At 43.2% G+C, this 24,154-nt stretch overlaps 2 protein-coding genes across 7 annotated transcripts in view; both read right to left on the bottom strand.

Moving 5' to 3' along the window:
- Nucleotides 1-320: 320 nt before the first annotated feature.
- On the bottom strand, nucleotides 321-8,208 carry LOC119215646 (zinc finger protein ubi-d4-like). 2 transcript variants are annotated; one of them, XM_037467953.2, is made up of 12 exons: nucleotides 8,101-8,208; nucleotides 6,718-6,878; nucleotides 6,394-6,501; nucleotides 6,071-6,249; nucleotides 5,907-5,999; nucleotides 5,647-5,722; nucleotides 5,282-5,323; nucleotides 3,546-3,683; nucleotides 3,289-3,420; nucleotides 3,095-3,207; nucleotides 2,937-3,018; nucleotides 321-2,423 (listed from the first exon to the last, which is right to left on the bottom strand). In XM_037467953.2, the coding sequence occupies exons 1-12, from the start codon at nucleotides 8,130-8,132 to the stop codon at nucleotides 2,341-2,343; spliced, it is 1,239 nt and encodes a 412-aa protein (XP_037323850.1). In that variant the 5' UTR covers nucleotides 8,133-8,208; the 3' UTR covers nucleotides 321-2,340. The 2 variants fall into 2 exon arrangements, with proteins under 2 accessions (XP_037323850.1, XP_037323852.1); XM_037467955.2 differs by lacking the exon at nucleotides 5,282-5,323 and having other exon boundaries at nucleotides 8,101-8,168.
- A 1,733-nt stretch (nucleotides 8,209-9,941) lies between these two features.
- Nucleotides 9,942-24,154, bottom strand: part of sptbn2 (spectrin, beta, non-erythrocytic 2) — a 41,488-nt gene continuing 27,275 nt past the window's right edge. For 2 of the 5 annotated variants that reach the window (XM_037468375.2, XM_037468378.2), the window contains 28 exons: nucleotides 23,604-23,757; nucleotides 23,120-23,514; nucleotides 22,749-23,012; nucleotides 22,455-22,666; nucleotides 22,113-22,250; nucleotides 21,798-22,017; nucleotides 21,117-21,653; nucleotides 20,132-20,334; nucleotides 19,950-20,040; nucleotides 19,601-19,747; nucleotides 19,182-19,445; nucleotides 18,756-18,980; nucleotides 18,559-18,648; nucleotides 18,194-18,472; nucleotides 17,976-18,106; nucleotides 17,667-17,871; nucleotides 17,192-17,566; nucleotides 16,850-17,094; nucleotides 16,621-16,759; nucleotides 16,428-16,512; nucleotides 15,817-16,013; nucleotides 15,545-15,669; nucleotides 15,362-15,437; nucleotides 14,427-14,498; nucleotides 13,455-13,627; nucleotides 12,990-13,163; nucleotides 12,786-12,828; nucleotides 9,942-12,656 (listed from right to left, as the gene is read on the bottom strand). In XM_037468375.2, coding sequence (XP_037324272.1) covers nucleotides 12,444-12,656; nucleotides 12,786-12,828; nucleotides 12,990-13,163; nucleotides 13,455-13,627; nucleotides 14,427-14,498; nucleotides 15,362-15,437; nucleotides 15,545-15,669; nucleotides 15,817-16,013; nucleotides 16,428-16,512; nucleotides 16,621-16,759; nucleotides 16,850-17,094; nucleotides 17,192-17,566; nucleotides 17,667-17,871; nucleotides 17,976-18,106; nucleotides 18,194-18,472; nucleotides 18,559-18,648; nucleotides 18,756-18,980; nucleotides 19,182-19,445; nucleotides 19,601-19,747; nucleotides 19,950-20,040; nucleotides 20,132-20,334; nucleotides 21,117-21,653; nucleotides 21,798-22,017; nucleotides 22,113-22,250; nucleotides 22,455-22,666; nucleotides 22,749-23,012; nucleotides 23,120-23,514; nucleotides 23,604-23,757 — 5,472 coding nt within the window. In that variant the 3' untranslated portion in view covers nucleotides 9,942-12,443. The remainder of the gene's footprint in view (nucleotides 12,657-12,785; nucleotides 12,829-12,989; nucleotides 13,164-13,454; nucleotides 13,628-14,426; nucleotides 14,499-15,361; nucleotides 15,438-15,544; nucleotides 15,670-15,816; nucleotides 16,014-16,427; nucleotides 16,513-16,620; nucleotides 16,760-16,849; nucleotides 17,095-17,191; nucleotides 17,567-17,666; nucleotides 17,872-17,975; nucleotides 18,107-18,193; nucleotides 18,473-18,558; nucleotides 18,649-18,755; nucleotides 18,981-19,181; nucleotides 19,446-19,600; nucleotides 19,748-19,949; nucleotides 20,041-20,131; nucleotides 20,335-21,116; nucleotides 21,654-21,797; nucleotides 22,018-22,112; nucleotides 22,251-22,454; nucleotides 22,667-22,748; nucleotides 23,013-23,119; nucleotides 23,515-23,603; nucleotides 23,758-24,154) is intronic. The other 3 variants (XM_062558178.1, XM_037468380.2, XM_062558177.1) reach the window with 2 other exon arrangements.

Here is a 24,154-nt window from a genome sequence, read left to right as displayed (position 1 = left end):
CAGTCTCAGCCTTTGAAAATGTTTAAAACAATGGCTATAAATGTATATCTTCATTGTAAAAAAACATTTAGTAAACAATGTTTAAATGTTAGTATTTTGCAAAAAGGTTAAGTACAGTATCTTAGAAAATGTGATAAAACCATTATAGCAGTCTATCAGAAAACTCTTGCACAGTAATTAACAAACATGATTGCATAGCATTCATGCATTGATCATTTGCAAAAGAGACAAGAGATTTGTTAATATTTTTACTATTCAAATTAATCATTACTTTCTCAAATTGTCATTGAGGAAGATGGAAAAAAAAAAACTTCAGAAGATTATATCGCCTAGTATTTTATTTCTTGAAGACATTTTTTGCACAATAAAACATTCCATCACAATCCAAAGATAATTTGCCTGCTTTGTAAACCTGTGACTTAAACATTTCTCTCCCAAAGCTCGAGACCAGAAAAAACCCATAAAATGGGATGTATCTATATTGGAGCCTCCTCTTGTTCGTGCAGCCTAGAAGGTACATAATGGCTGCGTTATTTAACCATCCAGTGTTAAAAGGTGCAGGTACACAACTCGTCTCTTAATCTCATTATGGGCTTGGCCTCTTGTCTTGAGCTTTAGAAGAGGGCAACACAGTTGACACCTGGATCACAGGATTAACTAGAGAGCAAATTCCATTGTATCCCAAAAGTCTCACACAGCAAGCACGCAAACATCATCCAGGAGTACAAAAACAAACGGCGAAATATTCTAGTAGCCACTACACAACCAACTGCAAAGTGATGAGAAAATAAACCCAGTTATACATGTGTAGTAGTTGTTAGTGGGCTATTCAAACATGATAGCTCCGTTAATTTATATTATGCCGCTCCCCAAAACCTCGCCGACCTAAACGCTGAGACAAACACGTAGCATATGAGTGCTGAGTACTGAGCATGCACCTATTACCTGTAGAATATGCAATCAATGAAGCAGACACTGCAGCAGCCATCCCTGTGTATCCCATTGCCCTTTTCTCACCTATCAACAGCATGTTTTGACCCTTTAAATACTGTTTGAGGTGAAGTAACCACACCGTGTCTGTCAGCATCGCCACAAAGGAAACCGTTGCATAATAAAACGACGAAAGCAGTGACAAAAAGAACAGTTGTTTATAAGGCTATACATATACACATTAAAATCTCTTTTTACAAACAGTCATCCATATTTTTTACCACAGTCCCCTTTCTGAAATAGCATTTTCTAAAAAAGAAAACACTTCCACATTATCTGCCAACAGCTTAAAAAGACTAATGTCAGACCTCTTATATTGCTTTTCTATTGTTGTCAAGTGACTATTTACAATGTTACGTAGTCCTAAATTACTTTGACATAATCTAATGGTGTTATAAAAGCAATGGTTAACGGGTATAGTGCTGATGAGCAAACTGCTAAAACACAGCATAACAGGCTTTTTATCCCTTTAACTGGCTGATAATGCAAGTAGGAGTTATGTTTTGATTGGACCGGAATAACCATCGTCATCCGTCTGAGGCCCAGGTGTACGGAACGAATCCCAAAAGGGCCACACAGCCTGAATAAAACATGCATTTGTTATGTCATGCATCCTTTCAAGCTGTGTGTTGCTCAGTCAGCCCCAAGCACACCAGAGTCCAGAACCGGACTAAAGTCTAACGGGCCGTTCCTCCAGCACCCTGTGGAGCCCCTTCAACCAGCGGCCTCTATATCCATAGTTTCTGTGGCCATTAGATACTAAAACCTTTACAGTCTCTGTTAGATCCCTATGACTCTATCAAGAGAATCCCCAAATATCAGCACTGCCATAAAAGAACATGTAGTTGTGGATATTACCATGAGGATGAGAACTGATAAGACTACTGCGTTACCATTTGTCTTTCCAAATTTTACATACTTAACACTATTACATGCCATAGAAATATATAAATATTATAAAAACTATTTTTACACTTAGCAAGCACTGGCATGCTAATTTATTGAAACAAGCTCCAGTTGAGAACACTGTAGGATAGAGAAGGTTATAGCAAACTGTCACTGAATGTTTAAAAAACCTGAATGGGAAGTCCGATTTAGTCTTTCTATGCTGTGAAATTCAGTGCTGCTCAAATGTAGAAAAAAGATGGAAATGAAAATCAATGAGTCTGTATCTGAGCTTGGAACTGTGTAACAGTCATATCTGCAGCTAAGTGGGGACGTTTGGTAAGGGACACACACACACACACCTCAGATCTTTCTTTCCACATTTCAAACGCTGAACCATACTGCTGCCGGGCGGTAGAGTGACAGGGGGGGGAGGGGGGAGGGGGGGCACGGGGGTGGCAGCCATCACGATGGTGGGGCGTTCTGCTTCTGGTATATGGATGCCTTGTCTTTTAAAAGTTCCAGACATAAATGACAGCTCCAGCTCCCTTATTATCAAAATAAGAGAAAAATGTATTAGTGTCAGAGCCGTTTGAAGCGTGTTCATTTATTCTTTCACAAAATAGTACCCGATTTACGCAGAAACGTTTTGACAGTTTTATATTGTATTGTGTTTTAACATCCAACCATTGAAAACTACTTATAGAAGTTTTATTTATCAAAGTATAATATATAATTACTGGAACCATAGCCAGTATCAACCTTTTTTTAATTGACATGCAGCACAGTACATTACATTTTCAGAAGCTACTTGGGATGTGGAACTAATGCAGACCTTCTGTGTTGTTAAGCAACACAGGAGGACACATTTCAGTGTCGGCCTCATAGCAGGCTTTCAGCAAGTAGTGCTCGGTTTTACACTGGGTGAGACACGTTGGATGCAGGAATTCTTTCTCCTTGAAGAAAACCCATAAAAAATCCCAGATTTGGGCTTTTCGAACTACTTAGTTCTAGATCCCTGTACCTACGGTCCTTTTTAGATACACAGGTAGTGATCTTACCCTCTGGAGGTTCAGCCATCGGTGGGTTGAGACAGTACATGTGATAGCCTCTATCGCAGTCATCACAAAACAGAAGCTGATCCTGGAAGAAACACACCAAGTGTCAGACTTCAGTCTTCTCTACATAACATGAAGCATCTGAATGGAGGCGGACTCACGTCATTCTCTGAGGTGCCGCACATGTTGCAGCACTTGCACTCGATGCACTGCCAGCGGTACGTCTTCACAGCGGCCATCATCACTGGAGTGAACTGGAGGCAGGAGGGGTGGCCTGCGTGGAAAATAATATTTACTGTAGGCATCGCCTTTGTGCACCTTTGTGACCCGTTTTAACCCGTGTGCAGCGACGTACCGGAGCGCCCGCAGTCGGAGCAGGACACCAGCTCCTCGGACTGGCCGGTCTTGAGATTGGTTTTGGAGTCCCCCAGGCAGAAATCACAATATTTATTAGGCAACGCGATGCCATCTGGGCCTTTCTTGGTTGCTGAGAAACAAGATAAAAAGACCCAAAGAGCATCAGTGTTCAGTTTCTAAAGAGGGAAGCTCCACATTGAACTCAGCAATCCAATGGCAAAATCTCTGAGGATGGTGATTTTTATTTCATTTTACTTTTCGGCTCATCGGGCAGTGGCAATGCAGGCTCATTGATCTCCATGTCCTCCTTCTCCTCTCCCTCCTCCTCAGCCAGGTGGGAGTGGGCGTAGTGGTAGCTCAGACCGGGGCGGTTTTTGTAGCGCTTCCCACAGACTGCCACCAAAACCAGAAAACACAATGTGTATGAAAACAAAGAACCCGTCAGTAAAGTCCAAGTAATACAAAGTCAGTGGTTAAAAAAAAAAAGGTCATTTTCAGAGAATCTGGTGAATCCGACAGAAACCGTAGATGAGCATCATCTCATTTCAGCACGGACCAGCACATGAACATCATAGTAAAATGACCATACATAAACTTGAAACATATAAATTAAGGTACAGCCATAATTTACAAAAAATAGTGCAGTAAATACTGTTTTTGACGGAGTAAGCAGCTAGTAGGCGAGCCATCACTACCTTTCTTCTTGGTTGATTCCAGGCTACATTAGCTGCTATTAGCAACACACTCTGGCTAAACTATGAGCAGATTTGCATTATGGGTAATGTAGCCTTGACAAGGGAGATAAATGCGTGGATAATAGACAATGACATTCTTCTGAATACATTTTACAGAAATGCAATAAATACAAATCAGTTGAGCATGCGTTTCAAAATATGGTCATAAAATTGAATAAACTTTAATGGCTTTGATATAGTGATGACCAGTGAAAGTCATTTAAAGACCAAATATCTCTGATGCGTTGCTATTTGTTCCGACCCTGGATCACCAGTGAGATCATATAATAACAATGAAATGTATTGAGGCAGGGCATCCATATAACATCTGGGCCACTGGAAGCACCACGTATCTGCTGATCTTTATCATGACGGCTTTAACCTTCTGACAAGTTAAATGAAATGACTGGCTAAAAAGTTAAACTGTTTCGCTACATAGATACACCGCTTTCAAACCTATATTTGGGATTGATATCCCATATATTGGGATTGGAGGCTTTACTGACTTTATCAAGGACAGAGTTGCCATTGTGCGCAGCCACCGTCACAGGGGATGTGTGAAGTTTGTCATAAGATAACTCCAAAGACAAAACCCTTCTTCTTTCACTTCCATTCTTTCAGTTTCATTTCTCCCCGCGGCTTATGTCCCTTTTCTTCTTTTACTGTCATTGTAAAGAGGGATTAGACCTCATCCCCAGATAATCTTAGCAGAATCTCTCAAGATATAGCTAGTCACATGCAACGTTATAATGTGGAGTGGCAGACAGTTTTGAAAAAGACGCTCCGACAAAAAGCAGAAGTTCAGGGAAATAGGAAATGAGAGGGTACAGGGTGCAGAGTTGTTAAAGGAGAAATAATGGGTAAAAAGAGAGAAAAACATAATGCAGTCCAATTTGCACCCATCAAGGCGCAAGACAAAGCAAAGAGATGAAAAAACGCAGCAGGATCCAGCTATGAGATTTAATCTGTGGGTCAGGTTGAGGGGAAAACAATACCTTCAGGGAACAGAGCTAATCTTTTGTAAGTTAAGACGGCTCACATCTGTTAGCGATTACAGACTGCATTTTAATTGGGGTGTAGAATAACATAGCCATGACCTTCTCTAAATCTGGGAAATCACATTGAAGTAAATTGTGTAGAACACACAACCATATACTACGCAGAGAAAAAAATCTACTTGGTAATGTGGACAGAAAATGAAAACAGGCAGTGAAGACAAAGAAGGCAGACAGGGGTAAAAAGGAATGAGAGAAATACCTCTTTCAGACGGTTTGGAAATATGCTTTTGTTTGATAGCGTCTGAAAGAGAGAAGGGGAAGAGAAGAGAGCACAGACAGAGACTCAGAGAAATAGGCCCATAGACTTAACAAAGGATCGGTCAGTCAGCACAGCAGATAAAAGTGAAAAAGAAGAACCCCCAATTCATTGATTTACAATACAATTTCAAGAAAAGTATGAAAGACAAAGCGCAGGAAGAAGAGGCAAGAGAACCTGAAGAGAAAGCGACGGAATAAAAACAAGAGGCGACAAAGAATAAAGACTCGGGCAAAGTTGATTCGATTGGAAAAATTACAGCAATTAACATCTGCAGTGACTCAAGACTCTCCCCCATCAGGACTCACTGTCACAGGCGTACGGCTTCTCTCGGTCCTCCGCTGCTGCGTCCGGCTTCTTCTTGTTACTGCCCACTCCTCGACCCTGAGGGCACGGCCATCGTTAGGAGTCGACACACACACACACACACACACACACACACACACACACACACACACACACACACACACACACACACACACACACACACACACACACACACACACACACACACACACACACACACACACACACACACACACACCTGGGAGGATGTTTTGATATTTACCTTCCCCTTTCCCTTGCCTCTTCTCTTTGGCGTGTCCTCCTCATAGTCTTCATCATCCAGGTCGTCAAGGAAGTCTTCTGGCTCAAGGACTCTCTATGTTGAGGCATTAAAATAGTTAAATCATTTTCTTCATGCCAAATATATCTTAAGCTGAAAACAACAACCTTTCTAATGCGAGCAGCAGGGTTCAAGCCTCCGGTGCAGTCACTCAGGTTTGAATCCTCCTCGGACCCCCGGAGCTCAGTGGGCGTCCGCTTGTCCATGGACTCCCCCTTCAGCAGGGCCTCCAGGCTGCTGCCGTCCGCTGATAACAGAGCATCCTTCTTCAGTCCGACATCCATCTCTGCGGGGGGAAAAAGCACAAACCCATCTTTGTTTTTAACCACACAGTGCTTTGGGTTTCTGTTTTTCTATGTTATAAGGAAAGCATGTTGAAAGGTTGACAGAATAACAACAGGAGGATGAGCCGAGCTGAATAATGCGATACCTGACTTGACAGAAGGGAAGATAAGCCGGGGGTCCTCTTGAGGATGAGATCGCCGCTTCTTCCTCCACCTCCTGGATGGGTAGGTGTAGAGCTGCCCCGGTGCCATGCCTGAGGGATCAGAGCAAATCCGTCTGTATACCAGTACCACTGTACTACTACACCCCCCCCCCGCCCCAGTCAGCTTTATAGAAAGTTGGCAGTCTCATTTAAAGCCGGGAGGGCCCATTTAACAGCAAGCTTGATTTAAGTGACCCTATGCTTCCCACTCATCCCACTGGTCTTGGTCACCAATTCCAGCTGAGTAAACTACACCGTGTGTCTCACCTGGTCCCCTGTGTCTCTTTTCCATCCAAATGTAACAGTTGCTCTGAGCCACGCCGGTCTGAGAGTCGAGGAACGGCATTCGGACGCTCCTCTCAGCACACAGCCTGGCATTGTAGTTATGGCATTGCTCCATGGCGTCTCTGTAGTACTGCTCTCCCAACCTGGCACCACAAAAAAGAGCCACATGCTTGTTATTCACTCCACTTATATTTAAAAACACACAAATGAGCAGGTGAGGGTATTTCGAAGCAGGTGCAGCCTCACATTAAACCTTTTAGCCTGTCTGGTCAGTTTAAAACGTATTCCTATCTATGTTGTGCTGCCAACTGAGAAAGACAGAGCATCTCTTTTCTATTTCAGACTAAATTGTTATTGAGTGCAACAACAGGAGCTCCTCTGTTGGTACATAAACAACAAAAAGTGGGATAGTAGGTCACAATTGACAACATATATGTCACAGTGCGGTGAGCTTATACCCTTGCAGGAAAGCATAAGGGCTGCATCTCTTCCAAGTGAGACAAACAGGCTAATGTAAAACCAGACACTTATACCTACTAAACTATACTAAAACTTAAACACATTATAAATGCAATAATGAGTTGACACGTGTGTATTTCCCAGTTTAACAATAGGAATTATTGTTTTCAGAATAATGAGTTGGCACACAGCTACAAAAAAATAACAATTGGAGAAGTTTAAAAAGTGAAGTGCAACTAATCCAGCAAGGGGTCAGGTTAGCTTCGTGTGTTCATGTGTCACCATGGTAACCAAGAAACTAGCTAATTACCGTAAAACGTTTCAAGTCAACCACCTGGGCAAATTCAACGGAAATGGGAGCACGGTTTACTACAACTAGGTACGGGTCACTATGACCTGTAATAATCTCCAGAGTAACTCTCTTTTTTTTTAAAGGGTGATAGCTACGGTACATAAAACTCTTCGTTCCCAGGTGAAAGGAGTGACCTCCGAGGCCAGTCCTTCATTCATTCGGAACTAGCCGGCCGCAGTTGGCCACAGCTCGTTAGCCACCTAGCTGCTGTACTTTACGCTAGCACCGTGGTGGCCGTTTGGCCAGCAAGACACAAGCAACCGTGTCGTCTTCGTAAGCACACGTATGATCAAATCGACATGTTTCTATTATGCTGACTCGTGACTCGTGTTTCAGGAACGCCATCTACGTTTCTGCTAACTTGCACTTAACGTTACATTCCAGGATGTGAACGACGGTGCGACGTAGGCTAACCCGACTAACGTTAAGTCAGTGGAAAAGCTGGCACGCTAGCTAGCGACGCGGTCACTGACTGTACTAACCTCCATTTGTTCTCATGTGACCGCGCTACGAGTCCACTAGTTGGGTGTAAGTTAGAAAAGTCCAACACTTACAGTTTGACAACATTTTCGACAACAGCTGCCATCTTGCTTTGGTAGAGAGGAAAAAAGTGGCCGTGAGCAACGGGCGCCCTCCGTCAGGACTTGTAGGCAGATGGCACAGCGCCCCCCTCTGGACAAGTGTGGCCTCGCAGGGTATTTTATCATACAAAGAGATATGAATGAGATTCTGAAATATTTCCATGACCTTTAATCTTCAGAAGCTCTTGTAAATAGAACATTAATTACCCCTGTACATTATATTCTTGATGGAAGTAAATTCCATTTACACATTATAGGTAAACTGTAATGTCACCAAGCTTCTTGTTCACTTCTATCTGAAAAGTCCCTCTGTGTTCGCTCTGCTCTTTCAGCCACTGATTTATTATCAATACGTTAGTCATTATTTCATCATCCTTCACCTTCTTTGCAGCACTTGCATCATTCATATTCAGCTGTAATGTCTTCATGGGAAATGCTCTATAGAAGGAAAGAAATGTATCCTTCCTTACTAGAAATAGGGGTACATGATGTTCTTGGTGTTGCTTCGCATTGTTTTAATACAAAACAATGGAATTAATCAATTTATTTATCTACATATAAATCACAAACTAATGGTGCAGGGTTTGAAAGAGGTGCCATTAAGGAGGCAAGAGTCTAATGAAAGACACTATTAAGTAAATAATGTAAATATTGTGATATTAGTGGCTGATTTTAAACCTAGGTCTCATAAGTCCTCCAACTTTACAGAAGAACACTACATTGTAGCAGGGACAAGGCTTTCTATAAAAACACTACTTATAACAAGAATAACAGCTGTAACAAATAACTGTAAAAATAAATCCCAAACAGTATCATGATTTTGATTAAACCATGTTTTATTATTACTAATATTAGATGTAGATACACAAGTCAACAAACATTCTTGATTTGTAATGAAAATGCTCCCCAGCACACTGACATTGTGTGGAAGGGTCTGGTTTTACAGACACGTACCTGAAAATGGACAGCAGTTATCATTTTTGCAATAAGTTGCATTAGTAACAGTAGTAGTAATAGTAACAACAGTAGCAATAATAATTATAATAGCAATTAATAATAATAGTGGTATAAACAACTCTGAATTCGAGGGAGGAAGAGACATTTGTGAAAAGTAATGAGAAATGAAGGTAGGAGGACAGGCTTGTCAAATGCTGCAAGACAGACCACTGGATGAAAAAATACAAGCTCCCACTAGACAGCAAGTATCCTGCCTTATTCAAAAAAAAAAAGGAAGCTCAAATTGTCCTGATCTGTTTTCACCCATCTAATACTTAACAAGTAAAAATTGTTTTTTCTCTTCATTAGGTAGTTTACAAGTACTCTCATTACCAAAAACGTGTCTCTTTGACATCAATAATACATTACTTCCCACATTCTGGTCAAAGCTCACCAGAGGCACAAAGCTATTTCAAACAGGATGCCGTATGCAACATCGAATCACAGCCAGCTGAGCACATATCCACAAAACTGGATTGTCAGGGTCATTCTGCATTCATTACACAGTACAGTATTTATGTGTGAGCGTTTGGGAAAGCGGAAAGTTTGTGTACATTATGGGAAACATTTTTGCTTCTCATGACCAATTTGGCCAAACTAATTTTAACCATTCGCATTCAAGTGAGCCGTTAAGAAAATACACTGTGACCTTTAAACATCCAGACCTTGACGCCGGCTGCATCCCTCGTCCGATGTCCAGAGCAGAGAAAAGGTGGGAATGATTACTATAAACAGCTCATCCACTGGGGAAGAATGACTCATCCATTGAAAATTGTGCACAATGTATGCCAGCTGCATTGGCTCACTTATGTATGCAAGGACCGCATTGACTCGGTTCCAAGGTCAAAGGTTTTTTTTTTCTTTCTCAAAGCTCCTCAAACTTGGACCTGGGTCACCCACCCGAGACACTAAATCCGAACGACAGGAACAAGGCGGTCCAAAGTTTGGACCGGGTTCCGTCAACTCTTCATCCACTATGAGACCATTGTTCAGATACTTCTCATCTCTGGTTCAGGGGTCTCTGAGCAGTAGATCACTGGTCCCACATTCATTTGGTACTGAGAGATAAGGCCGACCTGTTTTAAACTGCAACCAGTTTGTTTCAAGCGGGTTTTTTTTCCATATTCCTGTGGACTAAGGTTCTCCCGAGGCTCGGCACGCCCACAGCTTAAAGAGTTTCTTTTAAGGTGAACTAAATGACTTAAATAGTTGAAAACTAAACTCCTATTCCTAAAACTCCTGTTGTCCTGAAACTTCTTGTGGCATTTTGGCAGTTAGAAAGTTAAATTTAAACTTGGATTCGAGTGACTAACTACAGCAACAGTTAACAATCAATTTCTATAACAATTCACTACTGTTTACGGTCTTACATAATAGTGTATATGCCTTTATCATTTCAACCGTGTACTATATTTGAGGAGACTAATAAACACCCGCCGTGTTATTTAATGAAATATGTCGGGTTGCCATGATCTTTTGTTTCAGATTACTGTAAATACCAATTGCAAATAATTAGTTGCTCTCCAACCCTGAATATGAAGTGATCATGTTTTCGGAGTACATCAACACAGAAGAGAATAGATGACACGCATACAAGTATAAACCTACATGAAATCACGCCACGTACGCAAGAGCACGGCGCTCGTCTCGGAGACACGTGAGGACTCTTTCCCCCTTTGCCAGTGAGTGAGTAGAGCTTCCCATGATTACTGATTCCTGTAGCACCTGCATACATAATCCCCCGACATACATTAGATCATCGCCACAGGGCACATTTTATAACATTCCTGTCTACGAAAGCTTTCCTTTAAGACAGTTTGAATGTGGGGTGGGTTTGTAAAAAGGGGTTCAGTGTATCTGTAGTGGGTTCAAGTAAGGCTCAATACACCTGTCTGTCTGTCGCGGAGCACATGAACAGCGTCCTTCAGTGCCGAGCAAACATCGCTTCCCTTAACGAGACCTGTCTGACAGAATGTGCTTCAGCTTTTTATCTACCAACAGCCCGCATGCCATCCCACCAGTAGATAGAGAGAGAACAGATATAGATATTAAAAGATACTAAAACAAAAATAATTAAACCGCCTTGCAGAAATTCATAGGTAATGTGGGCCTACATACAATAAAAACCAGAAGCAAAGAAAAAGCTGATTTTATGGAATCATTCCAGTAATATTATGTTGTGTCTTTGTCTGGATTTTGTCTGCATACCAAAAAGCTGCATTCATCTGGCCACGTTTTATCAGGAAGAACATAAACGTGCAAAGTCCACAGCACCACAACTCTCTCACACACACACACACACACGCACGCACACACACTAGAAAACTAATCTTCTGCTTTGTACAGAAAAAGTAGTGTTGAAAATCAAGCAGGAAAGACCACTCAAAAGAAATGATCAAATACAGGCAAAATTGAGACAAAATTTAAAATTAAACCACTTATTAAATATATATATATATATATATATATATATATAATTTTCCCAATGAAACTTGTGATCACTTACTGCACACTTCTAAAATTTTATGAGCTTTATTTTTTTCTCATAACACTTCTTCAACTGTCATTCCTAAAAAAAAAATTAAAAAAATTACATACAAAGGCAAGCCCAACATTCTCAACTAATTTAACCAAATGTGTTTCTCTCCACAATGTTTTAAGATTATCTAATGGCAAATTAATTAGCTTGTTTTCTCAAAACAGCAATAGCAAAAGATAAATAATAATAATAGCAATAATAATCTGTCGGGTTAATAACGTCAATACCAAAAACAGAAAAAGAGACTGATGTGATCCTCAAGAAGAGCTTAAAAGCAGGAAAATAAAACCAGAGTGCACCCCAGTGGAAAGCCACCATCCATTGTTTTATTAGTGACACGGCATCCAAAGTGCTCCGCTAGTCGAGACACTTACTTCCTGCGGCCTTTGTATTCCTTGCAGGACATCGGCCGGTGACAAAACGTTTCCACTCACTGAAGAGACAATATTCGATCCGAAGGAGGGCCGTTTGACAGATTGAAACTGAACCTGAATCGACCAATGGCGCGAATCGCCCGAATTTGGATGAGGGCTTTCATCGTCGGGTGCAGCTAGATTTAAATGATGAATTGGCGTAACGAAAATGTAAATGACAGATAGAAACTGGCGAGGGAAAAATAAGAGAAAGAAAAAAAGTTCTCTGTAAGCCACGTTAAGTAGTGGTCAACAAATTCCTTGTGGTCTGCACTGCGGCTGTGTTACCTGTCTGCACTTTGCTTTCCGACTGCTTCAGTTCTTTGACATTTAGACAAAATGCACTTTCCAGCGATAACGCGAGTGTTCTATTTTTTTTTGCCGAAGAAGCTGAACCTCTTCTCGCGATCCTTGTCTTTCCCGTCTTTGTTACGCATGGTGACGCCCCCGGCTTCCGCTGAGCCGGGGGAGATGGGAGGCATGGTCATGGCGCGGCTGAGGGCCCGTGGGCCTACGGGCGAGTCCGCTGCTCCAGTTGGAATGGAGCTGATGATGGAACGGATCCAGGAGCTCATCTCGGCCTTTAAGCACAAACCAGAAATAAGGCGTTACGCATCAAAAACATCATCAGGAGTCACAGCGCACACTCACCATTTGTATTTCACTATTCATTGAGTAGAGCAATACTCTCTCTTTTTCATGAACCTTACCTCATCCTTTGCTTGAAACAGGTACTCTTTTCCATCCCCTAGCCTGCAGACACAGTGTTGATGATGTGAACCATTAGTCAAATGTTAGCTTACTAGGTCTACATCTCACTATTTTATCATCTTATTACTTTAACACCTTTAATTTCATACCAACAGGGTGAAAAACATACTTTATCGGCAATTGTTGTTCTGAGGTTTTCTCACCTGAGCTTGAATACAAATTTTCTCTTCTTATAGTCGTGTGCTACCTCACACACGGCCTCTCCGAGGCTGATGGGTACCTCTCCGTGGTATGGTATGCCACCACTGGCGCTCTTGCCGTCTTTATAGAAACCCAGACTTCCTTTTCTGAGGACGCAGTAGACGTTCTGCCAGGACCTACAGGAACAAGGAAATATGATCAGGACATTTGACGCCCCAGTCCCTCATCTTTTGTGGAAAGATAGCGACACGGCAAAACACAAGAACGATGGAATAGACTAAATAAGACGATATGAAATAATGTAGAGACATGAGCCTGAAGTCTGAGAGTTCTACGGCATGTCTGATAGACACGCAGTTTAAATAGGTTGGAAAAATAAGACAACAAACTTAGTTTATTATCCAGAAATCAAGTCAAGTGATTCTGTGAGGACAATTTAAATGCACTCGACGGCTAACGACACTCACCGGGTAGCTGCCTTTTTGTTGTGGGACTCCATCTCCTGTTTTCGACAAAGCATTCCCTCCGTGGTGTCCGCCTCGGCTCCGCCTCTGCCCGGTAACGTGGCAGAAGGCTCAAGGCGAGAGGAGGCCAGCCCACTGTCCCTGCCGGGTCCGTTCACCGAATCAGATTCAGAGCCCTGTGGTTTGGGACCGGGACATGAGCGGTCATGAGGACGTAGAAAAACACGTGACTGGATGAACGCGGTGAGCAGAAAAGCAGCCATTCACAGCCAGATGCCAGAAATCATGATGACGCTTGTATACACAGTGAGGTACTCAAACCGCGCATGAATGCATTCTACACTGAACAAAAAAAAGTCAGAATGTACTTTGGCAACCAAATATATTGTTCGATCAAAAGAGATAGATGCCAAAATAATCATGGCCTCTTCAGTCAATTCTCTGTGAATCAACAACTAATAACTTCATTACAACACACAAACACAGACCAACACATGAACAACCATCTGAAGCCTTGAACCATCCACATCACTTGCATTACTTTTTGAATCTTAAATAGAAAGACTATATGATCTCTTTCATAGTACTAAATTCTGACAGTAGAATACATTATTAACAGCACAATGTCTTTTTCCTACATAAAGCTGTTAAATGAGGATCACACTCATCACAGGCAGTGAACACATATAGGGGGAGACTAAAACAAGACAAATCAGCTACAATTATCACCACAGTAGCACATTTAGATTTACAGTAACTCTTGTCCTGGTCAATGTGAGCACATACACAGCAGAACAATCTCTCCATGAATCTGCATCATGCCTTTAAAAGCAGCAATGGAAGTCATGGATGAAAAATGATAGAGAGCGATGGCTTCTCAACAGAAAAAAGGCACTGCATTTGACCAGGAGCTGAGCGGGGGCTGTGACGAGGGCGAAGGGGAAGCTACAAAGCCGACCACGGCTTGGTACTTACACGCTCCGGCTGCTTTGGCTTACACACGCGCTTAGGCTCTGATTTCTTTCCCGCTGATAGCGATAATGACTGCTGATGAAAACGCAATAAGAAATTGTTAAGAAGTCTCCTCTGTGGCCCGACACGTGGAAGTTAGAAAGTGGGTTACACTCCTAGGACTTTGTTCAGATGCATCAGAACTATAATTGGCTTCTCATAACCGCCGTCAACAACTGTGTCAATAAACCATTCAATTGATGAAGTACCAGTAATAAAGAAATGACTCCCTTTCTCTGGACACTAGTTTACTTCTGCTTCCCACAAGGCATTCATCTTGACTCTGGCAGTGATGGTGATTGTCACTAGGACAGTGTAACATGCATGCTGTCCCACTGAGATCCCCCCTCACATGTCTATTTAGTTTCCCAGGAGTCCCTGATTCTCTTCAGAAAAAGTGATTCCGCACTACAAATGAGTATCATCAACAATATATATAATCAAAACTTTGCTGCTTATCCCAATCATATTTATTTCTTTTACGTATTTGGCTATACTGGCTATTGTCTGGTAAAAATAAATAAATGTAGTTGTATTTTGATTAGATCACATCAATCAAACAGAGACACACACTCAAATACAGTGACATATGTAGTTTAACATAGGTTTGGACAATATAATAATATTCATCTTCACAATCATGGACATCTTATGTTATCAGTAGTGCAAAGCATTTCATTAGTTAAATAAGTTAGTTTGTAATCAGTTCTATTTTTTTCTAAACACAGATTGATTAAAGAATTGCATTTCTTAAAAATCCATGTTGTAATGTAGGGAGATGAGGCACGAAACATGGAAAAGACATTACAAGACATTAGATGTAATACAAAGAATGACTGTTGCACCGCAGAGCAGAAACTCTGTAATGTTCTAAGGAACTGTATCTATAACACACTCACCTGTGACGTGTCGTTGTCACTGTGAACTCCATTCACTGACACAGACTGGTTGAGGGTGGTCTGGTCCAGACTGGTTCTGAGTTGGTGAGCAAGGGAAATATTAATAAAATATAATAAAAACAGAGTGTGATGATCCTGTACATCAACACGGCTCGGCTCTACCAGAGGTCCTCTTTGGTTTACCTGGCTAAAGAATCATGAACTTGACTTTCTGTTTCAGATTGGGCCACTTCTGCTGGGGGTGGTGTCGGGGGTCGCCTGGCTCGCTCTTCCTCCTCTCGCCTCTTCTGAATCTCATGCTCCTCAAGCTGAAAAATGAGTCATGTCAAATGAGTGGGGGAAAATCAATACCTACAGTTTTAGATCTGTGGTGGACTTTCCTGCACCTGTATTTACCAGGACACTCTGAACTAAGAGAGATTTAGCTATTTGATAAGAGTTGTTTTTCCACCTACCGTAGTAAGTTTCTCCAGCAGCACAAAGCGGTCTTCCCAGGCTGAGGCGAGTTTCTCAAAGGCCTCGTGGCGCTTAATTAGACTCTCGACCTCATCCACATTTGAGCCCAGCTCTGCAGCTCGCACCAGAGGTTCCTGACCGGCCAACCAAGACTCTGCCACATAGGCGTCGCGTCCGAACTGCAACACCTCCAGCACTGCGATGGGAAAATAAAGGGAGCAAAAAAACTGATTGTGAACAAATAATGGGATATTAAAAAATATGGTATAAATAACATAAAAAACTATTAGCAGTGAGTCTTGTGCACATTGGGTCCCTTTCAGACCACAAAATAAAAACATAAAACAAACAACTTAACACTATGCAATCCCTGCCAATCTGCCAGTTTTAAGTACAAATATACCGTGTAGTTTTAACCCTCACCAGTGTTGACAGGAATACATTTTGGATGCCATGATAACCTCTAAACTGGGCGTACCTGTTTGTGCTTGTTTGGTAATATTTAAACTGTAGTTGCCATAACAAAATATTGTCTGGATTTAATTTGTCATGGCACTTTAAAATTGAATGTAGCCCGACGCAGATTTAAAAACATGCTAAACAGGCATACCAATTTGTAGATGGTCCATCTTTTCTTGCCACTTATTGTTTATCTTCTCTCTCCCTTCCTGGAGTTGAGCCAGTTTCTCGCGGATCTGCAAGTCAAAAAACATTCACGTTACGTTACGTTTGTTCACATCTCACTCAGAGATTTTAGATATGAAATAATATGACTGCAGTGAAAGTGAGCCACTGCACAATACCTCATCTGCTGCATAGTGGTTGTTTTTGATGAGAGAATTCCCCAACTCATTACAGGCAGTAAAGCTGTCTGCCCATGTCTCAATCTCTGACTTGATGTCCTGATGATTGGCTATGACCAACCCAGCAGAAGACACATCCCTGGGAAAACAGAAAGGAGAATACCATGAGATTTGAATTGCACAGATTACAAAATAATTCCTTTCTAGAAAATACAGCATCAAACGTCACCTGGGGCTGTCGTGTGCGTCGATCTGCAGATTGACACCCTCCATCCAGAGCATAAGGTCTCGGACCATGTTGAAGAAACGGAACTTCTCCACTGTGTCCAGCAGGAGGAGCCTGCGGGCCTGACCCGCCTCAAGCAGGCCCTCCCAGGCGGAGGTCACAGCACTTTCGCTCCTGTTAATGTCGTCCGCCTTTTCCCCTGCGTAGGCCTTCTGCAGCCGTGCTGCATCGTCTTGCACCTGGTTCACCTGCGAGGTCAAAGAGGAAGAGGGGCAGTTCAGTTTTCTGTTCACATGGTGCTCATGGAATCTCACAGAGAGAGCTCTTTATCAACAGATAGCCGACCTGTCCGCTCAGGGCCTGGATGTCATTTTCAAAAGTGTTGTGCTGTCTGTGTAGATGCTGAACGGTGTTCAGATCACGGCCGAGGTCAGAAGGCAGTCCTTCTCGCTTCTCCTTAACACGTCCGAGCACCTCCATGGCATCCTGATGGAAGCGGTGCAACTCATAGGAAGCCGCTAACATTTGTGTGCGGGTGTCGATCAGCTCCAGCAGATCGGCCCAAGCCTCGTTCATCCCGTCTTTCCACTCGGCCACACTAGCGTTCTCAGGATGACCCGACTCAATCAGGTCATCTGCCAGCGCGTTGACCCCATCCACGCGCTCTTGGCCAATGGTGCTGGTGTCACGAGCAAACTCACGGAACTTGTCCCTCAGCATCTAGGGAGAGAAAAATCAGGGCGGACGTGGGAAATCATCAGTTTGAGCGAAATGTCTCTGAGTTTCAGTATGATTGAGAGAAGAAAAAAAATTATCTTACTGTAACATGTTCATAGTCCTGCCCTAGTTCATGGGAGCCAGCAACCACCTCCCTCTCAGCAATCCACTGTTCCAGGTCATCGACCTCCCGCTTCAGTTGGGTGAGCCGCAGTCTCTCCTGAAGTCGCCCTTGGCGCTCCTCGGCGAGGTCCTTCAACCCGGCATACAGTTTGTCAACTTGGGCTTGCCGTAAGGTGATTCTCTCGCTGTATCGGGACAAAAAGAGAGCAACACAGATTAGTGGTTGCACAACTTCTTTTCCTAGAGGGTTCCTGTCAGTGGGCATTTAGATCTATTTGTGTTCTCCCACCTCTCCGGGTGTTCACTGTTCACCATGGTGCGGCTGCTGTTGGCTAGTTGGTGAATGGTTTGGGCGTAGTCTTCAAGTGCCTGCTCCAGGGTCTGGTGCTTCTTGACCATCACCAGTGCGCTTTGCTCATCCTGAGAGACGAATGGGAAATTATTTGATTAAAAAGAGAAAATCAATATCCTAAGCATTTGTTTGGCCTTTCATCTTTTCATTCTTACCTTGGCTTTTTCCTCAGACATCATGTGGAGCTCTTGTTCTCCCATCCAGGCCTCTGCCTCCGCTGCATCAGCATAGAACTGCTGGGCGCGGTTGGCCTCTATTAGACGGGCATGGCGCTTGTCGGTCTCGGCTATCAGCTGGTCCCAGAGGTCCCGCAGCTCAACAAGGCGCTCCTCCAGGACAGACTGTCTTTCTCCATCTACCTGGCTCTGAGTCTTGCCTCGTCTATGAATGTCATCAATGCGGGGCTGGTGGCCCTGGATCTCCTTCTGCAATGTCTGATTAAGATATCAAAGTAATTTTATCTTCTTGTAAATGCCCCTGCAGTACAACATCTAAAAGCAAGTCATTCTATTCACTTTACCTGATTCTTCTTGATTAGCAGCTGTACGGTGGGCAGGTCTTTTCCATGGTCTGTGGAGTCGGCCAGAGGCATTCTCTCCTTCACCCAGAGCTGAGAGAAAAGCAGACAGATGAATAGATCTATGAGCATCAGGCAAAGCAGATGCAACAAAAATACTTACTTTCATTTTATGCAATCAATCAGGCGATTTAACTTACAATTTCATCCTCTAGATCTCTGTTGAATTGATGTGCTTCTTTGGAGGCAAGTAGTTGCTGTCTCCTCAGTTTGAGAGGATCCTGAAGGTTAGAGAAGTTGTCGGTGACACGCCTTTGCTGACCATCTACCTCAGCGATACCCGCGTCTTCCTGGGACAGAGCCAGGGCCTGAGTCTGAAGGGACTGCACCTCCTTCTCTCTGACCTCCATCTGGTGCTCCAGCATCTGCACAGTGATGGTACAAAGATGTTAGAAGATAAGACATTTCATAGTTCCACTTGGCCAGTTCCGCCACACTCAGCCAAGCAAGTCTAGGATTCATACTATGTTAAAATCACGTTTTTTTTTTTATGTTTTGTATAAAAACAGTATTTCTTGACAACAAAGATCACATGCATTGTGCTTTGCAAAAATATAGTTCTCTACCTGGTGCTTCTGGAGCAGGATGTTGACACTAGTCAAATCTTTGCCGTAGTCGTCGCTCTGCAGCTGGCCCTCAAGGTTTTTCAGCCAGACATCCAGAGCAGAGCAGCTCTGTGTAAAGAGCTCTGCCCGGTTTGCATCGAACAAGCACTGGGCCTTGGTGCGGGTGGTGCCCTCGAGCTCCTCCCACTGGCGCTGTAGGTCCTCCAGGGTCTGCTGGACAACAGGTTTAAGCTCCGGCTTCTCGGCCACAAGTGCCTGGCCCTCCTGTTGGAGACAGGAAACAAGAACAAGTTAGAATTCAGGTTCCTTTTGTTTTGGTAACGTCAGTCCTGGCAGACCAGAATAAAATCCAAACGAAATAGGACAGATTAAACAATGCCGATGTACTGTTTAACAGCACAAAATGAAAATGGCTGCACCTTATCAATCTTGTCCAGCCAGTCCTTGTTGGAGGCCAGCTCTGCCATGAAGGCCTGATGCTTCTGCCACTTGCTGTGAAGATTTCGGGCCTCATCATAAGACATGTCCTGTGCCGTCAGCATCTTCTCATTTATCCACAACGTGAGCTTCAGAAAAGAGTAAGGCATTATGGATTAAGTGGGATTTCTTTTTAATATTATTATATATGTTGTGTACTTTTGGGGAAAACCTTTGGCAAAATAAAGAAATACTAGTTATCAAAACACATATTTATCCCTCATGTATCTTTAATCAATATGCTTTTAATAATTTTAATAATAGTTTAATAATGATCGGAAATATATTCACCTCCTGTCCATCCTGGAGGAAGTGCTGCAATTCACGGTTGTCCTTAAGCTTGACCAGCAGTTCATTTGCAGCCTCCTTATTCTTAACATGCCTGGAAGAAAAATGAATCACAATGCTAAATAAACATCCAATTTGAAAATATTGCAATATTAATACATTATATGTGGCTTGCTCCATCTAACCTTTCCTGGATGGATTCCACTTTTTCTTCTATCTTATCAGAGTTTGCATTACTGTCATGAATGAGGCGGCGTCCAGCCTCCACCACACCAGTTATCTTCTCCTCACTGGCCTCTGTGGTAGTGAGGAAATCATCATGCTTCTTAATGGCCTCCTCTGCTCCTTGAAGACTGGTGGGCATTTCTGTGTGGGACAGCACATACTCCTACAAAGAGAGGAAAGGAATGTGATTGGGGACATCAACACATTTCCTATGTGCAGTTATCGTATTTTTGCAGTGATTAAGACATCTAAATAAAGCACTAATTGCGATATACTGAAGAATTCAAACTTAAACATGAATTTGTCTTCGAATCCAAACTCTTAGCTTGTCCTAAGACAAGTTAAAGCTATGACAATAACTCTCCCTGCATTGTTTGCCCTACTGTAGTATAGCACCCTTTACCATACAGATGTATGGCCCACTTACGATCCATCTGTCCTGATTTGACAGCGACTGAAAACTAACTGGGAAACAGAGTAAACTAATTGCAAACACGCACACAGCGACAAAACGACTTATGTAGGGTAAACAACATAAACATGTAAACATATTTTTGATTACCACAAACTACTTGTCAAGTGGAAGCAGAGAGATAGACTTGAGCTACCAAAATATAGCACTACCTTACTTTTGGCATCCCAAATTTCTAAGATTGAGTCAATTTGATCAATCAATTATTATAAATTGAGACTTTAAATGGATTTTGCAATGTGATTTGAATTAGATACAGATTTCTATCTAACTGATAGTAAGTCACGTTTTACTTAAATACTTAATACACTTGAATCAGGCAGTATATCAAGTATTTCAGAAACACACATGTGTTTGGCGTCAACTCCTAGACTTAAGACAATAAAACAGTACGTTGATGCATTCTTTTTGTTTCAATTAGTTCATTTGTTTTCTTTTGTACAGACTTTAGCTCCATTGAGGGTTTTCCTCACCTGGTTGTTGAGGAAAGCCTCTGCCTGCTTCGCGTCTCTCAAGAATGTCTGGAAGTCAAAGGCCTGGGCCAAGAGACTGTGGCGGTTCTCCCACATGCGACGCAACTCATGCCAGCCGGTGTCCAGGGCCTGGAGTCTCTGGGCCAAGAACATGTACTGGGCATCTGTCTGACCTTGTGTCACCTCCTCACCGACCGCTCGCATCTTCTCGTAGTCCTCCTTATAGTTATCCACCTCGTTCTTAATGCTCTCGTGCTGCGCCAGCAAACTCTCGGCCTCAGGCACGGAGGTTGGAATGTCCTCTGAGGCCACGGCCGTCTGGGTGCGGGACAGCCAGGACTGAAAGTCGTTCAGATCCCTGAGGAAGCCCTGGAGCTTGCTGGCCTCGCCCAGAGACTCCTCGCGCCGCTTCATGGTGGCGTTCAACTCCTCCCACACCTCTTGAATCTCTTCCAGGTGTCCTTGAATCTCTGCTGCCTGATCTGGATGTTCCAAGGCCAGTTTTTCAGCCTCGTTCCTCAGGTCATTCAGTTTGCCCTGAACGGATATGAGAAACAATTTAAGGCAGACATGAGGACCACAACATGAAGTCTGCGATAATCCTACTACTAATTTACCAGATTTATGTCTGTTCTGCTCTCAACCCTCACCAATAAGTCTCTGCATGTGACCTCTCCATACCTGTATGGCCTCCAGGTCCCTTTCCATGCCAGTGAGTTTGCGTTGCAGCGCCATCACTCCAGCCAGGTCGTTGCCCAGGCTCTGGGTTGACTCAATCACTTTGGTTTTTTCTTTCATCCAAGTTTGGATTTCATTACATTCCAAGTGGTAGTTCTGGATGTTGAGGGCTGACTCTAGGCCCACTTTCTTTTGGTCAGCCAGTTGTTCAAACTCCTTCCATCTAGGGACCACAGCAAATTTAATAGTTAGGCTAAAATGCTAGCCACGTGCAGAACAAATGTAATCCTTGGTTTTACAGGGAATGTGAGCTCTGACCTGTTATTCAGTTGGTCTCGTGTCTGATGGATTTGATCTCTGTTACAGTTGTCGGAGCTCAGCAGCTGCTCGGCCACCTGGTTCACATCAGTGACACGAGTGCTGAGGTTGTTCATCTCAGGTTCCAGTGTCTCAAATCTACAGTCATAAATAATAGACCAACATTAATTCACATATTCTGGTTAGTCTAATCCAATTCAGACTAGATATTTCCACATGGAATAAAACGTTTCGACAGTACCCTCATTTCACACCTTGAAAAGGGATACTATATCAGACGTTGTGTTTCTTATGAATTCAATAGTCTGCATTCTGCATGTCTCTTCTTTCACCCAGACTAACCTCTGTTGGACTACCTCTAGGTCCTCCAGCTTGGTAGGGATCTCCATGCCATGTAACCACTGCTCCTTTTCCTCCACCCACAGCTGGCAGGCACCGGCTTCACTGAACATGCGGTAGAGGGCCAGGGCCCCTTCCAGAGCCTGGCGCCGAGCTACTGACAGAGACTCCAGTTCTTCGTAACGCTGCTCAATAGCAGGAAGGCGACCATCCACCTAGAATTAGGCATAAACTATGTTTGGCACCACAAACAGTAGGTGAACTAAAAATTTATACGAAAGACAAAGGCGCACATACCTGAGGGAAGTGTATATAGGCCTGTGGTAGTGCTTGCACCTGCTCATGCAGGGAGTCGATCCCGGGGCGGTGACTTTGGATCTCCTCCTCTACCTCCCTCTGCTTGCGAGCGATAGTCTGGGTGGAGAACTCATCATGGCCAACCTCTTGACTTGACACCTGTCTAAACGTCTCCATGATCCATGCCTCCATGTCATTGGCGTCCGTTTGAAACTGGTGCAGGGCCACGGCTTCCTTGAGGCTCTGCTCTCTGAGCTTAGTTGTCTGGGGAGCAGACAGAACGTAATAATTGCACAAAAAAAAATCACAAAAAAGCAATAAATGCATCCATTTATATGGTACAAATACAATGAATTGTGATCTTCACCCACCTCCTCCAGATGTGTCCACTGCGCGTTGATGTCTTGAATCCTTTCTGTGACCTCTGGAGCTCCAAAGTGACCCTCCTGAACCAAAGCTTCTCCAGCAGCGATGCTGTTACTCAGGGGGCCATAGCGAGCTGCCATCTCATCCCTGAACGCCTCATGTTTGCTGAGCAGGTGAAGGGCAGAAGTGAGGTCCCGGCCACAGTCTCCACTGGCAAGGATCTGCTCCTGCTCTCGGATCCAGGCTGCTTCTTCTCCCACATCCCACTGGAACTGCCACAAGCGGCGCGACTCCTCAAGACGCACTCTACGTTTCCCGGCAAGCTGACCAAGCTCCTCATAGGCTTGACCGAGAAGATCAACCTTCTCACTTACTAGTCCCGGCTCACACGGTTTGTAGGCTGGTAATTAGAAAAGGGCAAGGATACATTGTACTTAGATCTTATGCACACACAGAAAGAGACTAAATCTACATGAGCTGTAGACTCACCCTGTTCATAAGAAGTGAAGCGCTGTGCCGCTCCCTGAACGGCCTTGATCCTCTCTGCTTGGGCTGAAATGTCAGCCTCTACCAGAGTGTGTTTCTGCAGTAGGTCTAACACGTCATGCAAGTGTTTGCCACAATCCTGAGACTGCAGACGACCCTAAAAAAGAACGAGAATAAAGATTTGTTTATTGCATATAAATTTTACAAAACAAAACCGCCAATCAAAGTATGTATCTAGTTTTGGTCATTTGTCCACCAACCGGTGGTGAAAGTCAGGGAGTTGAGCACCATTTAAAACAGATTGAATTGACTCATTACCATTTTATGAGCTACGCTTGCCAAAAAAGCAGTAATGAATGAGAGCACAATTCCAACAAGCTGTAGCTTCAGTACATTAGCTTGCTGCTATAATACCAATAAAATATAAACAAAACTGTATGCAAGCATTCTAATTATTGGCAATGGTGGATTGAATGAATCACAAGGACGTTAACAGCATATTCCCAGTAACCACCTAAAATTACAGAAGAAATTGATTCATATCCTGAAAAACT

Source organism: Pungitius pungitius, chromosome 16 (genome assembly GCF_949316345.1).
Source record: "Pungitius pungitius chromosome 16, fPunPun2.1, whole genome shotgun sequence".
Classification (NCBI taxonomy): domain Eukaryota; kingdom Metazoa; phylum Chordata; class Actinopteri; order Perciformes; family Gasterosteidae; genus Pungitius; species Pungitius pungitius.
Note: the sequence above shows the minus strand (reverse complement) of the source record. Positions and strands in the feature narration are given on the sequence as shown.

Excerpts from the sequence above, each read along its gene's own strand:
- LOC119215646 (XM_037467953.2), bottom strand. The coding sequence starts at position 8,132 with ATGGCAGCTGTTGTCGAAAATGTTGTCAAACT. Across the intron at positions 6,879-8,100 it reads GTCGAAAATGTTGTCAAACT|GTTGGGAGAGCAGTACTACA; the intron begins GTAAGTGTTGGA and ends TTGTGGTGCCAG. Across the intron at positions 5,324-5,646 it reads GAAGCCGTACGCCTGTGACA|ACGCTATCAAACAAAAGCAT; the intron begins GTGAGTCCTGAT and ends TCTCTCTTTCAG.